The sequence below is a fragment of the Anomaloglossus baeobatrachus genome, chromosome 1 (assembly GCF_048569485.1).
Source record: "Anomaloglossus baeobatrachus isolate aAnoBae1 chromosome 1, aAnoBae1.hap1, whole genome shotgun sequence".
Lineage (NCBI taxonomy): Eukaryota > Metazoa > Chordata > Amphibia > Anura > Aromobatidae > Anomaloglossus > Anomaloglossus baeobatrachus.
The window spans coordinates 975,248,995-975,265,887 of record NC_134353.1 but is presented as its reverse complement, the minus strand read 5'-3'; the positions used below and the strand labels follow the sequence as shown (position 1 = coordinate 975,265,887).

At 49.0% G+C, this 16,893-nt stretch overlaps 1 protein-coding gene across 1 annotated transcript in view; it reads right to left on the bottom strand.

The window, feature by feature from the left end:
• Positions 1 to 16,893, bottom strand: part of TLN1 (talin 1) — a 245,387-nt gene that overhangs the window by 186,380 nt on the left and 42,114 nt on the right. The window contains exon 2 of the mRNA XM_075330534.1: positions 377 to 545. Within this exon, the coding sequence (XP_075186649.1) occupies positions 377 to 506 (130 nt within the window). The 5' untranslated portion in view covers positions 507 to 545. The remainder of the gene's footprint in view (positions 1 to 376; positions 546 to 16,893) is intronic.

Below are 16,893 nucleotides of genomic sequence, written 5' to 3'. Positions count from 1 at the left end.
GCCAGGGAATCACAGACAGGAGGCAGGTGGAGGAGCCGGGGAATCACAGACAGGAGGCAGGTGGAGGAGCCGGGGAATCACAGATCGGAGGGCAGGTGGAGGGGCCGGGGAAATCACAGACAGGAGGCAGGTGGAGGAGCCGGGGAATCACAGGCTGTAGGGCAGGTGGAGATTCGGGGATCACAGACAAAAGTCAGAGTGAAGTGATGTCACGGTCATGGTTTCTCCGATACCCCCGTGTAATGGGGCAGATATCAGTAGGAATAGGACAGCACGGGGAGAATGGTCATTGTACCATTGTCATTGAGGAGCTCCGGAAAGCGTTGACACCTCCTCCATGGAAGGCCTGGAGATGGCAAAAAACAAAACTACTCACGCTGGCCGATCTGAGCCTCAGGGACCCGCTCCCGGATGATACGACAGGCGTCATAGATCATTGTGGATGGTTCAAACTGCATCGTCTTCACCACATTGCCAATACTGATCTTCAACGACAGCGCCACCATTGTTACAGAGGGGGTGGGGGACTACTCTATGGGAAACAGCTGCAAGAGAAGGGAACCACGGGTTACATATACACGTGAGGGATATGCACAGACGTATGTGATATACGAGTGTATGGTATACAGGGGTGACATGTATGTGATATACGAGCGTATGGTATACACAGGGGTATGTGATATACGAGCGTATGGTATACACAGGGGTATGTGATATACGAGCGTATGGTATACACAGGGGTATGTGATATACGAGCGTATGGTATACACAGGGGTATGTGATATACGAGCGTATGGTATACACAGGGGTATGTGATATACGAGCGTATGGTATACACAGGGGTATGTGATATACGAGCGTATGGTATACACAGGGGTAACATATGTGATACAGTCAGGGCCAGAAATATTTGGACAGTGACACAAGTTTTGTTATTTTAGCTGTTTACAAAAACATGTTCAGAAATACAATTCTATATATAATATGGGCTGAAAGTGCACACTCCCAGCTGCAATATGAGAGTTTTCACATCCAAATCGGAGAAAGGGTTTAGGAATCATAGCTCTGTAATGCATAGCCTCCTCTTTTTCAAGGGACCAAAAGTAATTGGACAAGGGACTCTAAGGGCTGCAATTAACTCTGAAGGCATCTCCCTCGTTAACCTGTAATCAATGAAGTAGTTAAAAGGTCTGGGGTTGATTACAGGTGTGTGGTTTTGCATTTGGAAGCTGTTGCTGTGACCAGACAGCATGCGGTCTAAGGAACTCTCAATTGAGGTGAAGCAGAACATCCTGAGGCTGAAAAAATCCATCAGAGAGAGCAGACATGCTTGGAGTAGCAAAATCAACAGTCGGGTACATTCTGAGAAAAAAGGAATTGACTGGTGAGCTTGGGAACTCAAAAAGGCCTGGGCGTCCACGGATGACAACAGTGGTGGATGATCGCCGCATACTTTCTTTGGTGAAGAAGAACCCGTTCACAACATCAACTGAAGTCCAGAACACTCTCAGTGAAGTAGGTGTATCTGTCTCTAAGTCACCAGTAAAGAGAAGACTCCATGAAAGTAAATACAAAGGGTTCACATCTAGATGCAAACCATTCATCAATTCCAAAAATAGACAGGCCGGAGTTACATTTGCTGAAAAACACCTCATGAAGCCAGCTCAGTTCTGGAAAAGTATTCTATGGACAGATGAGACAAAGATCAACCTGTACCAGAATGATGGGAAGAAAAAAGTGTGGAGAAGAAAGGGAACGGCACATGATCCAAGGCACACCACATCCTCTGTAAAACATGGTGGAGGCAACGTGATGGCATGGGCATGCATGGCTTTCAATGGCCCTGGGTCACTTGTGTTTATTGATGACATAACAGCAGACAAGAGTAGCCGGATGAATTCTGAAGTGTACCGGGATATACTTTCAGCCCAGATTCAGCCAAATGCCGCAAAGTTGATCGGACGGCGCTTCATAGTACAGATGGACAATGACCCCAAGCATACAGCCAAAGCTACCCAGGAGTTCATGAGTGCAAAAAAGTGGAACATTCTGCAATGGCCAAGTCAATCACCAGATCTTAACCCAATTGAGCATGCATTTCACTTGCTCAAATCCAGACTTAAGACGGAAAGACCCACAAACAAGCAAGACCTGAAGGCTGCGGCTGTAAAGGCCTGGCAAAGCATTAAGAAGGAGGAAACCCAGCGTTTGGTGATGTCCATGGGTTCCAGACTTAAGGCAGTGATTGCCTCCAAAGGATTCGCAACAAAATATTGAAAATAAAAATATTTTGTTTGGGTTTGGTTTATTTGTCCAATTACTTTTGACCTCCTAAAATGTGGAGTGTTTGTAAAGAAATGTGACAATTCCTACAATTTCTATCAGATATTTTTGTTCAAACCTTCAAATTAAACGTTACGATCTGCACTTGAATTCTGTTGTAGAGGTTTCATTTCAAATCCAATGTGGTGGCATGCAGAGCCCAACTCGCCAAAATTGTGTCACTGGCCAAAGATTTCTGGACCTAACTGATTATATATATATATATGTGAACAACAACAAGGCAGAGTCCAGCAATAACGTGAGCAATCCAGGATGCTGTTAAAAAATGTTTTCCTTCTTTTTATTCATAAATTCATTAAAATATAATGGTCCAAGCAATTCAGAACAGCATTATCGCAGGAAAATAGCGCAGATAGGACAATATGGGCACATTACTACAGGGGACAATATGGGCACATTACTACAGGGGACAATATGTGCACATTACTACAGGGGACAACATGGGCACATTACTACAAGGGACAATATGGGCACATTACTACAGGGGACAATATGTGCACATTACTACAGGGGACAACATGGGCACATTACTACAAGGGACAATATGGGCACATTACTACAAGGGGACAATATGGGCACATTACTACAGGGGACAATATGGGCACATTACTACAGGGGACAATATGGGCACATTACTACAAGGGACAATATGGTCACATTACTACAAGAGACAATATGGGCACATTACTACAAGGGGACAATATGGGCACATTACTACAAGGGGACAATATGGGCACATTACTACAGGAGGCAATATGGGCACATTACTACAGGGGACAATATGGGCACATTACTACAGGGGACAATATGTGCACATTACTACAGGGGACAACATGGGCACATTACTACAAGGGACAATATGGGCACATTACTACAGGGGACAATATGTGCACATTACTACAGGGGACAACATGGGCACATTACTACAAGGGACAATATGGGCACATTACTACAGGGGACAATATGGGCACATTACTACAGGGGACAATATGGGCACATTACTACAGGGGACAATATGGGCACATTACTACAAGGGACAATATGGTCACATTACTACAAGAGACAATATGGGCACATTACTACAGGGGACAATATGGGCACATTACTACAGGGGACAATATGGGCACATTACTACAGGGGACAATATGGGCACATTACTACAGGGGACAATATGGGCACATTACTACAGGGGACAATATGGGCACATTACTACAAGGGACAATATGGGCACATTACTACAGGGGACAATATGGGCACATTACTACAGGGGACAATATGGGCACATTACTACAGGGGACAATATGGGCACATTACTACAAGGGACAATATGGGCACATTACTACAGGGGACAATATGGGCACATTACTACAAGGGACAATATGGGCACATTACTACAAGAGACAATATGGGCACATTACTACAAGGGGACAATATGGGCACATTACTACAAGGGGACAATATGGGCACATTACTACAAGGGGACAATATGGGCACATTACTACAGAGGACATTATGGGCACATTACTACAGAGGACATTATGGGCACATTACTACAGAGGACACATTACTACAAGGGGACAATATGGGCACATTACTACATGGGACAATATGGGCACATTACTACAAGGGGACAATATGGGCACATTACTACAAGGGGACAATATGGGCACATTACTACACGGGATAATATGGGCACATAATGTACTGTGTCCATCCTTGTGCCTCATCCTCTAGTAATGTCCCCCTTCCTTGGGGTCCTGTTCTTGTAGCAATGCTCCATCCTATAGAACTGTTGCCTGTTGTCCCATTCTTCACACACACACAAAGACAAATTCTTCTCACCTGTCCTCCATTCCCTCGGTGTCCTGTTTGCTTCTTGCGGCCCGCAGCCCCCTTGATGAATGCTTCCGATTGCAGGGGCTGCCGCTGACAGAGCTTTATATCAGATGACAGATTTCCAGGAGCTGCGCAGGGACGAGCTCTCTATACAGCTACTCCAGTGATCGGCTGCTGGCCGTCTGATTGGCCGGCGGCTGATCATTGCAGCAGGTGTATAAAGATCTTGCATGTGCGCAGAGCCCAGAAATCTGTCTTCTGATCTAAAGCTCTGACAGCAGCGGCCCCTGCACTGGCAGCGTTTATCAAGATGGCCACGGGCCTGCGCGCCGAAAGCAGCATTAGAGGCCGCATGCGGCCTACGGGCAGCGTCTTTGAGTCCACTGCACTATGGAATATGTGGGAGGGTGTGGGGAAGGGGGAGTGGGGACTCCGATACACCGTACCCACCCAGCAGGGAGGCAACATGACGTCGGCTGTGATGCTCGTCTACAAGCTCCTGCCTCTGTCGACGTGACATCACAGGAAGCAGCAGAATCCCTGCGGTCATGTGACCGCTCTGAGCCGGGGGAGAGGGGCTGACAGCAGCGCAGGTAGGTAGTTGCTATCTACTTACCTGCCGCCATTGTAGCCCAATCGTGAAATAGTGAAAGAAAAGCAAAATAAGCCGGATAACCCCTTTAATCCAGACTCAGAAAGAGTTCCTGACTATATCCAGGCTCCCGGCTGTCACGGGCAATTCATCTGGAGAGATGGGCGGCAACTGCAAGTGTTACAAGCAGCTTCAAACACGATTATTTACACATTGAGTCTCCTGTGTAAGAGCTACAATATCGGGCACCATGTTGCTCCCACAGATGGGGCGGGCAAGCATACTGCGGCTTCACGGCAGCGAGACGCACGTCACACATTGTTTGTAGGTGGGGGCACTTTTCCCTATAGGCTCCTCCATGTGTCTCTGTAGGTGGAGGGCACTTTTCTCTACAGTATCCAACATGTGTCTCTGTAGGTGGGGGGCACTTTCTCTATAGTCTCCTCCATGTGTCTCTGTAGGTGGGGGGCACTTTCTCTATAGTCTCCTCCTCCATGTGTCTCTGTAGGTGGAGGGCACTTTCTCTATAGTCTCCTCCTCCATGTGTCTCTGTAGGTGGAGGGCACTTTCTCTATAGTCTCCTCCTCCATGTGTCTCTGTAGGTGGGGGGCACTTTCTCTATAGTCTCCTCCTCCATGTGTCTCTGTAGGTGGAGGGCACTTTCTCTATAGTCTCCTCCTCCGTGTGTCTCTGTAGGTGGGGACACTTTCTCTATAGTCTCCTCCATGTGTCTCTGTAGGTGGAGGGCACTTTCTCTATAGTCTCCTCCATGTGTCACTGTAGGTGGGGACACTTTCTCTATAGTCTCCTCCATGTGTCTCTGTAGGTGGAGGGCACTTTCTCTATAGTCTCCTCCATGTGTCTCTGTAGGTGGGGACACTTTCTCTATAGTCTCCTCCATGTGTCACTGTAGGTGGGGACACTTTCTCTATAGTCTCCTCCATGTGTCTCTGTAGGTGGAGGGCACTTTCTCTATAGTCTCCTCCATGTGTCTCTGTAGGTGGGGACACTTTCTCTATAGTCTCCTCCATGTGTCTCTGTAGGTGGAGGGCACTTTCTCTATAGTCTCCTCCTCCATGTGTCTCTGTAGGTGGAGGGCACTTTCTCTATAGTCTCCTCCATGTGTCTCTGTAGGTGGAGGGCACTTTCTCTATAGTCTCCTCCTCCATGTGTCTCTGTAGGTGGAGGGCACTTTCTCTATAGTCTCCTCCATGTGTCTCTGTAGGTGGGGACACTTTCTCTATAGTCTCCTCCATGTGTCTCTGTAGGTGGAGGGCACTTTCTCTATAGTCTCCTCCTCCATGTGTCTCTGTAGGTGGGGGGCACTTTCTCTATAGTCTCCTCCATGTGTCTCTGTAGGTGGGGACACTTTCTCTATAGTCTCCTCCTCCATGTGTCTCTGTAGGTGGGGGGCACTTTCTCTATAGTCTCCTCCTCCGTGTGTCTCTGTAGGTGGAGGGCACTTTTCTCTATAGTCTCCTCCTCCATGTGTCTCTGTAGGTGGGGACACTTTCTCTATAGTCTCCTCCTCCATGTGTCTCTGTAGGTGGAGGGCACTTTTCTCTATAGTCTCCTCCTCCATGTGTCTCTGTAGGTGGAGGACACTTTCTCTATAGTCTCCTCCTCCATGTGTCTCTGTAGGTGGGGACACTTTCTCTATAGTCTCCTCCATGTGTCTCTGTAGGTGGAGGGCACTTTCTCTATAGTCTCCTCCTCCATGTGTCTCTGTAGGTGGAGGGCACTTTCTCTATAGTCTCCTCCATGTGTCTCTGTAGGTGGGGACACTTTCTCTATAGTCTCCTCCATGTGTCTCTGTAGGTGGAGGGCACTTTCTCTATAGTCTCCTCCTCCATGTGTCTCTGTAGGTGGGGGGCACTTTCTCTATAGTCTCCTCCATGTGTCTCTGTAGGTGGGGACACTTTCTCTATAGTCTCCTCCTCCATGTGTCTCTGTAGGTGGGGGGCACTTTCTCTATAGTCTCCTCCATGTGTCTCTGTAGGTGGGGGGCACTTTCTCTATAGTCTCCTCCTCCATGTGTCTCTGTAGGTGGGGGGCACTTTCTCTATAGTCTCCTCCTCCGTGTGTCTCTGTAGGTGGGGACACTTTCTCTATAGTCTCCTCCATGTGTCTCTGTAGGTGGAGGGCACTTTCTCTATAGTCTCCTCCTCCATGTGTCTCTGTAGGTGGGGGCACTTTCTCTATAGGCTCCTCCATGTGTCTCTATAGGTGGGAGCACTTTTCCCTATAGTCTCCTCCATGTGTCTCTATAGGTGGGAGCACTTTTCCCTATAGTCTCCTCCATGTGTCTCTATAGGTGGGAGCACTTTTCCCTATAGTCTCCTCCTCCATGTGTCTCTGTAGGTGGGGGCACTTTTCCCTATAGTCTCCTCCTCCATGTGTCTCTGTAGGTGGGGGCACTTTTCCCTATAGTCTCCTCCATGTGTCTCTGTAGGTGGGGGCACTTTTCCCTATAGTCTCCTCCATGTGTCTCTGTAGGTGGGGGCACTTTTCCCTATAGGCTCCTCCATGTGTCTCTGTAGGTGGGGGGCACTTTCTCTATAGTCTCCTCCATGTGTCTCTATAGGTGGGAGCACTTTTCCCTATAGTCTCCTCCTCCATGTGTCTCTGTAGGTGGGGGCACTTTTCCCTATAGTCTCCTCCATGTGTCTCTGTAGGTGGGGGCACTTTTCCCTATAGTCTCCTCCATGTGTCTCTGTAGGTGGGGGCACTTTTCCCTATAGGCTCCTCCATGTGTCTCTGTAGGTGGGGGCACTTTTCTGTACAGGGATCATGTCTTCATCTATAGACCTTTGTAACTTTTGGCAGAGTTCAGTGGTTCTTCCTTTAAGCAGTAGGGTCCTTCTTGGCCTGCGTCCTTGTTGGGTTCAGTGTTTGGTGTAAGTAACGTGAAGCCATCCCTATAGCTCCAGCCGATCTCTTCTGGGTATCATATGTAGTTTATCACTTTTGTAGGATTCTCTCACCACTTTCCCTGCATCCTGGAAAGTTCTTCACGTTTCCGTGGGTAGTCAACTTCCGAATAACAGTTGGCACCATAGTGGCCAGCCTGCTGAGGTCTGGGGAGATGGATTTGTACCTCAGACTGCTGCTGCATGGTGATGACCATGTTTCTGTTCTGCCCATAGAGCTTCCTTACTCCATGTTCACAGTTCCATCATACATTGCAGTAGTCTGTGATCCAGCACTTAGCACACTCTCCATTCTCCATCCTGTGCTGCTGAAGATATTGGGAGACACAAAGTGCTAGAGCAGCCCAGGATAGGTACCAGTCCTTCCAGTAATTGTCAGATGTTCAGTGCAGCCTTGTCACTGTGTTTGTTATAGAAATGTCAGCGCTTTTCAGCTGCGCACATCAGTGATTGGATTACCTAAACCCTTTGCTAATGAAGTGCTGCAAGCTGCACTTGAAAAGCAGAGGTGTTGGCCCCCGCTGTTACTGCTGAATGAAAGGGTCAGGTCAGCTTGTGAGACACGGAGGCAGACTAATTGTGGATCACTCCTTACTGTCTGCACCCACCATCAGAAACCCAGTGACAACTTCCTTTTATTTGGTCTAATTTCTGTAACGGAAAAGGAAGTATCAGAAATAACAGAGGAGGAAGAAGGATCTGCACAATCCAGAGCTGTGTGAGCCCTGCTGAGACGCCCTCATAGAAGCCATACATCCAATATAAGTATATTACAAGAGGTATGAACTAGGACATATGGCAAAAGGGGTGAAAAAGCAGTGAAAAACCCCTTCAATGGCAAAATTCACGACAGGTGTTTGAGCCAAGAGTAGCCCAATACATTTCGGGGTTGACTTAGAATTTGTATTCCTCAGTCCTCCTCATCATGTTGTTCACATTATGACATCACTAGACAAAGACGACACCTAACAGCAGCACCGCGCCATTGTGAGGCCTCAAGCAGGAAGCTCCCAGACGGAAGTGGCCACTGAGCTTAGAGTGTCACAGAGTATCACCAGCCGGTTATACAGAGAGACTGGAAGAGTCACAGGAAGGCAGAGAAGAGGCCACTGAGCTTAGGGCATCACAGAGTGTCACCAGCCGGTTATACAGAGAGACTGGAAGAGTCACAGAAAGGCAGAGAAGAGGCCACTGAGCTTACAGTGTCACAGAGTGTCACCAGCAGGTTATACAGAGACACAGAGAGACTGGAAGAGTCACAGAAAGGCAAAGAAGAGGCCACTGAGCTTACAGTGTCACAGAGTGTCACCCGCCGGTTATACAGAGATACAGAGAGACTGGAAGAGTCACAGAAAAGAAGAGAAGAGGCCACTGAGCTTACAGTGTCACAGAGTGTCACCAGCCGGTTATACAGAGACACAGAGAGACTGAAAGAGTCACAGAAAGGCAGAGAAGTGAAGTGGCAACTTTCAGGGCATCACAGAGTGTCACCAGCCGGTTATACAGAGACACAGAGAGACTGAAAGAGTCACAGAAAGGCAGAGAAGTGAAGTGGCAACTTTCAGGGCATCACAGAGTGTCACAAGCAGGTTATACAGAGATACAGAGAGACTGGAAGAGTCACAGAAAAGAAGAGAAGAGGCCACTGAGCTTACAGTGTCACAGAGTGTCACCAGCCGGTTATACAGAGACACAGAGAGACTGAAAGAGTCACAGAAAGGCAGAGAAGTGAAGTGGCAACTTTCAGGGCATCACAGAGTGTCACCAGCCGGTTATACAGAGACACAGAGAGACTGAAAGAGTCACAGAAAGGCAGAGAAGTGAAGTGGCAACTTTCAGGGCATCACAGAGTGTCACAAGCAGGTTATACAGAGATACAGAGAGACTGGAAGAGTCACAGAAAGGCAGAGAAGTGGCCACTGAGCTTAGGGCATCACAGAGTGTCACCAGCCGGTTATACAGAGACACAGAGACTGGAAGAGTCACAGAAAGGCAGAGAAGTGGCCACTGAGCTTACAGTGTCACAGAGTGTCACCAGCCGGTTATACAGAGACACAGAGAGACTGGAAGAGTCACAGAAAGGCAGAGAAGAGGCCACTGAGCTTAGAGCGTCACAGAGTGTCACCAGCAGGTTGTACAGAGAGACTGGAAGAGTCACAGAAAGGCAGAGAAGAGGCCACTGAGCTTAGAACATCACAGAGTGTCACCAGCAGGTTGTACAGAGATACAGAGAGACTGGAAGAGTGACAGAAAAGCAGAGAAGTGGGCACTGAGCTTAGAGCGTCACAGAGTGTCACCAGCAGGTTGTACAGAGATACAGAGAGACTGGAAGAGTCACAGAAAGGCAGAGAAGAGGCCACTGAGCTTAGAACATCACAGAGTGTCACCAGCAGGTTGTACAGAGATACAGAGAGACTGAAAGAGTCACAGAAAGGCAGAGAAGTGAAGTGGCAACTTTCAGGGCATCACAGAGTGTCACCAGCCGGTTATACAGAGACACAGAGAGACTGAAAGAGTCACAGAAAGGCAGAGAAGTGAAGTGGCAACTTTCAGGGCATCACAGAGTGTCACCAGCAGGTTATACAGAGATACAGAGAGACTGGAAGAGTCACAGAAAGGCAGAGAAGTGGCCACTGAGCTTAGGGCATCACAGAGTGTCACCAGCCGGTTATACAGAGACACAGAGACTGGAAGAGTCACAGAAAGGCAGAGAAGTGGCCACTGAGCTTAGGGCATCACAGAGTGTCACCAGCCGGTTATACAGAGATACAGAGACTGGAAGAGTCACAGAAAGGCAGAGAAGTGGCCACTGAGCTTAGGGCATCACAGAGTGTCACCAGCCGGTTATACAGAGACACAGAGAGACTGGAAGAGTCACAGAAAGGCAGAGAAGAGGCCACTGAGCTTAGAGCGTCACAGAGTGTCACCAGCAGGTTGTACAGAGAGACTGGAAGAGTCACAGAAAGGCAGAGAAGAGGCCACTGAGCTTAGAACATCACAGAGTGTCACCAGCAGGTTGTACAGAGATACAGAGAGACTGGAAGAGTGACAGAAAAGCAGAGAAGTGGGCACTGAGCTTAGAGCGTCACAGAGTGTCACCAGCAGGTTGTACAGAGATACAGAGAGACTGGAAGAGTCACAGAAAGGCAGAGAAGAGGCCACTGAGCTTAGAACATCACAGAGTGTCACCAGCAGGTTGTACAGAGATACAGAGAGACTGGAAGAGTCACAGAAAGGCAGAGAAGAGGCCACTGAGCATATAGCATCACAGAGTGTCACCAGCCGGTTATACAGAGATACAGAGAGACTGGAAGAGTCACAGAAAGGCAGAGAAGAGGCCACTGAGCTTAGAGCGTCACAGAGTGTCACCAGCAGGTTGTACAGAGAGACTGGAAGAGTCACAGAAAGGCAGAGAAGAGGCCACTGAGCTTAGAACATCACAGAGTGTCACCAGCAGGTTGTACAGAGATACAGAGAGACTGGAAGAGTCACAGAAAAGCAGAGAAGAGGCCACTGAGCTTAGAACATCACAGAGTGTCACCAGCAGGTTGTACAGAGATACAGAGAGACTGGAAGAGTCACAGAAAAGCAGAGAAGAGGCCACTGAGCTTAGAACATCACAGAGTGTCACCAGCCGGTTATACAGAGATACAGAGAGACTGGAAGAGTCACAGAAAGGCAGAGAAGTGAAGTGGCAACTTTCAGGGCATCACAGAGTGTCACCAGCAGGTTATACAGAGATACAGAGAGACTGGAAGATTCACAGAAAGGCAGAGAAGTAGCCACTGAGCTTAGGGCATCACAGAGTGTCACCAGCAGGTTGTACATAGAGACTGGAAGAGTCACAGAAAGGCAGAGAAGTGGCCACTGAGCTTAGAGCATCACAGAGTGTCACCAGCAGGTTATACAGAGATACAGAGAGACTGGAAGAGTCACAGAAAGGCAGAGAAGAGGCCACTGAGCTTAGAGCGTCACAGAGTGTCACCAGCAGGTTGTACAGAGAGACTGGAAGAGTCACAGAAAGGCAGAGAAGAGGCCACTGAGCTTAGAACATCACAGAGTGTCACCAGCAGGTTGTACAGAGATACAGAGAGACTGGAAGAGTCACAGAAAAGCAGAGAAGAGGCCACTGAGCTTAGAACATCACAGAGTGTCACCAGCAGGTTGTACAGAGATACAGAGAGACTGGAAGAGTCACAGAAAGGCAGAGAAGAGGCCACTGAGCATATAGCATCACAGAGTGTCACCAGCCGGTTATACAGAGATACAGAGAGACTGGAAGAGTCACAGAAAGGCAGAGAAGTGAAGTGGCAACTTTCAGGGCATCACAGAGTGTCACCAGCAGGTTATACAGAGATACAGAGAGACTGGAAGATTCACAGAAAGGCAGAGAAGTGGCCACTGAGCTTAGAGCATCACAGAGTGTCACCAGCAGGTTGTACAGAGATACAGAGAGACTGGAAGAGTCACAGAAAGGCAGAGAAGTAGCCACTGAGCTTAGGGCATCACAGAGTGTCACCAGCAGGTTGTACATAGAGACTGGAAGAGTCACAGAAAGGCAGAGAAGTGGCCACTGAGCTTAGAGCATCACAGAGTGTCACCAGCAGGTTATACAGAGATACAGAGAGACTGGAAGAGTCACAGAAAGGCAGAGAAGTGGCCACTGAGCTTAGGGCATCACAGAGTGTCACCAGCCGGTTATACAGAGATACAGAGAGACTGGAAGATTCACAGAAAGGCAGAGAAGTGGCCACTGAGCTTAGAGCATCACAGAGTGTCACCAGCAGGTTATACAGAGATACAGAGAGACTGGAAGAGTCACAGAAAGGCAGAGAAGAGGCCACTGAGCTTAGAGCGTCACAGAGTGTCACCAGCAGGTTGTACAGAGAGACTGGAAGAGTCACAGAAAGGCAGAGAAGAGGCCACTGAGCTTAGAACATCACAGAGTGTCACCAGCAGGTTGTACAGAGATACAGAGAGACTGGAAGAGTCACAGAAAAGCAGAGAAGAGGCCACTGAGCTTAGAACATCACAGAGTGTCACCAGCAGGTTGTACAGAGATACAGAGAGACTGGAAGAGTCACAGAAAGGCAGAGAAGAGGCCACTGAGCATATAGCATCACAGAGTGTCACCAGCCGGTTATACAGAGATACAGAGAGACTGGAAGAGTCACAGAAAGGCAGAGAAGTGGCCACTGAGCTTAGAGCATCACAGAGTGTCACCAGCAGGTTGTACAGAGATACAGAGAGACTGGAAGAGTCACAGAAAGGCAGAGAAGTAGCCACTGAGCTTAGGGCATCACAGAGTGTCACCAGCAGGTTGTACATAGAGACTGGAAGAGTCACAGAAAGGCAGAGAAGTGGCCACTGAGCTTAGAGCATCACAGAGTGTCACCAGCAGGTTGTACAGAGATACAGAGAGACTGGAAGAGTCACAGAAAGGCAGAGAAGTAGCCACTGAGCTTAGGGCATCACAGAGTGTCACCAGCAGGTTGTACAGAGAGACTGGAAGAGTCAAAGTAAGGCAGAGAAGTGGCCACTGAGCTTAGAGCATCACAGAGTGTCACCAGCAGGTTATACAGAGAGACTGGAAGAGTCACAGAAAGGCAGAGAAGAGGCCACTGAGCTTAGAGTGTCACAGAGTGTCACCAGCCGGTTATACAGAGAGACTGGAAGAGTCACAGAAAGGCAGAGAAGAGGCCACTGAGCATATAGCATCACAGAGTGTCACCAGCCGGTTATACAGAGATACAGAGAGACTGGAAGAGTCACAGAAAGGCAGAGAAGAGGCCACTGAGCATATAGCAACACAGAGTGTCACCAGCAGGTTATACAGAGATACAGAGAGACTGGAAGATTCACAGAAAGGCAGAGAAGTGGCCACTGAGCTTAGGGCATCACAGAGTGTCACCAGCAGGTTGTACAGAGACACAGAGAGACTGGAAGATTCACAGAAAGGCAGAGAAGTGGCCACTGAGCTTAGAGCATCACAGAGTGTCACCAGCAGGTTATACAGAGATACAGAGAGACTGGAAGAGTCACAGAAAGGCAGAGAAGTGGCCACTGAGCTTAGGGCATCACAGAGTGTCACCACCAGGTTATACAGAGATACAGAGAGACTGGAAGAGTCACAGAAAGGCAGAGAAGAGGCCACTGAGCATATAGCATCACAGAGTGTCACCAGCCGGTTATACAGAGATACAGAGAGACTGGAAGAGTCACAGAAAGGTGGAGAAGTGGCCACTGAGCTTAGAGCATCACAGAGTGTCACCAGACGGTTATACAGAGATACAGAGAGACTGAAAGAGTCACAGAAAGGCAGAGAAGTGGCCACTGAGCTTAGGGCATCACAGAGTGTCACCAGCAGGTTATACAGAGATACAGAGAGACTGGAAGAGTCACAGAAAGGCAGAGAAGTGGCCACTGAGCTTAGGGCATCACAGAGTGTCACCAGCCGGTTGTACAGAGATACAGAGAGACTGGAAGAGTCACAGAAAGGCAGAGAAGTGGCCACTGAGCTTAGAGCATCACAGAGTGTCACCAGCCGGTTGTACAGAGAGACTGGAAGAGTCACAGAAAGGCAGAGAAGTGGCCACTGAGCTTAGGGCATCACAGAGTGTCGCCTACCGGTTATACAGAGATACAGAGCGACTGGAAGAGTCACAGAAAGGCAGAGAAGAGGCCACTGAGCATAGATCATCATGGAGTGTCACCAGCAGGTTGCACAGAGAGACTAGAAGAGTTACAGAAAGTCAGAGAAGTGGACGTCCTTCGGCCACATCTCACACTGATGACCGCTTCATTGTGAACAATGCCCTGAGGAACTGTATGATGAATGCCACACAACTCCAGGCACATTTAATAGAGGTGAGAGGCTCCCAAGTGTCACGTCAGACCATTCAAAACCATTTACATCAGCCAACTCTGTGTGCTAGACAACCTGCAGGGGTAAGTGACCACCCCACAAGGCACAGGTGTCATCTGTGCTGGATGAGGGACCAGTGACCTCAGTGCTGGTCACCGATGAAAGTCGATTTACGCTGAGCAGAAATGATGGCCGCCAATAATGTTGGAGACGTGAAGGAGCGCGCTATGCATTTGCCACTGCTGTCACCAGCTGAGGCTTTGGTGGTGGTGGTGGTGGTGGTACAGTGTGTGCAGTCAGCACAGAAGGACCCTACACTGTGTGGTGGTACAGTGACAGCCCCTACTACTGGAATAACATTATTAATCTCGTCATTGTGCCTCTGCAGGAACAACACCGGCCTAATGTCATCTTCATGGAGGACAATGCTCCAGCTCATCAAGGTAGCATCATTAGGGAACGGCTGTTGGAGACTGAGGGACCTCAAATGGACTTTCTCCAGACCATAATCCTATAGAAACCTATGTGATCAGCTGAGTCACTGTGTAGAGGCCAGAACACTGTACCTCAGAACCTCAATGACCTGAGGGCCGTCAGCCTCCGCAGACAGGAACTCCACTTGTGACCTGCAGGAGGCTTCGCTGTCAGCTGGAATTGATGCTGAAGGCCACAATACGAGGTATTGAGACATTGACATTTTGGGGGGGTGGAGAGTATAACCACCACTGGTGTTGGCTTTTGTTACAATAAATTGTTTGCGATGAGGAAATTCCCATTGCTGCTTCTACTTACAGTTGTGTACAAAAGTTTACACACCCGGCAGATTTTTTTGCTTTCTTGGCCTTTTTTCAGAGAATATGAATGATAACACAATCTTTTCTCCACTCATGGTCAGTGGTTGGGTGAAGCCATTTATTTTCAGACTACTGTGTTTTCTCTTTTTAAATCATAATGACAACCAAAAACATCCAAATTACCCTGATGAAAAGTTTCCATCCCCCAGTTCTTAATACCATGTATTGCCCCCTCTAACATCAATGACAGCTTGAAGTCTTTTGTGGTAGTTGTGGATGAGGCTTTTTATTTTCTCAGATGGTAAAGCTGCCCATTCTTCTTGGTCAGATGGTAAAGCTGCCCATTCTTCTTGTCGCCTGTAAATTCCTGGACTCTCTTGCATGAACTGCGCTTTGCTTGAGTTCTCCCCAGAGTGGCTCATTGATATTGAGGTCAGGAGACTGAGATGCCACTCCAGAACCTTCACTTTGTACTACTGTAGCCAATGACAGATTGACTTGGCCTTGTGTTTTGGAATGTTGTCAAGCTGGAACCTCCAAGTACATACCATGCGCAGCTTCCGGGCTGATGAGTGCACATTTGCCTCCAGTATTTGCTGATAACGTGCTGCATTCATCTGTCCTTTGACCAAGTTTCCTGCGCCTTTGTAGCTTACACATCCCCACATCAGCGATCCACCTCCATGCTTTACTGTAGGAACGGTATTCCTTTAATCATAGGCCTTGTTGACACCTCTCCAAATGTATTGTTTATGGTTGTGGCCAAAAAGTTTGATTTTGGTCTCATCGCTCCAAATTCCCTTGTTCCATAAGATTGGAGGCCTCGTCTCTGGGCTGTTTGGGGGGCCTCGTCTCTGGGCTGTTTGGGGGGAGGCTCGTCTCTGGGCTGTTTGGGGGAGGCTCGTCTCTGGGCTGTTTGGGGGAGGCTCGTCTCTGGGCTGTTTGGGGGAGGCTCGTCTCTGGGCTGTTTGGGGGAGGCTCGTCTCTGGGCTGTTTGGGGGAGGCTCGTCTCTGGGCTGTTTGGGGGAGGCTCGTCTCTGGGCTGTTTGGGGGAGGCTCGTCTCTGGGCTGTTTGGGGGAGGCTCGTCTCTGGGCTGTTTGGGGGAGGCTCGTCTCTGGGCTGTTTGGGGGAGGCTCGTCTCTGGGCTGTTTGGGGGAGGCTCGTCTCTGGGCTGTTTGGGGGAGGCTCGTCTCTGGGCTGTTTGGGGGAGGCTCGTCTCTGGGCTGTTTGGGGGAGGCTCGTCTCTGGGCTGTTTGGGGGAGGCTCGTCTCTGGGCTGTTTGGGGGAGGCTCGTCTCTGGGCTGTTTGGGGGAGGCTCATCTCTGGGCTGTTTGGGGGAGGCTCGTCTCTGGGCTGTTTGGGGGAGGCTCGTCTCTGGGCTGTTTGGGGGAGGCTCGTCTCTGGGCTGTTTGGCGGCTCGTCTCTGGGCTGTTTGGGGGAGGCTCGTCTCTGGGCTGTTTGGGGGAGGCTCGTCTCTGGGCTGTTTGGCGGCTCGTCTCTGGGCTGTTTGGGGGGCTCGTCTCTGGGCTGTT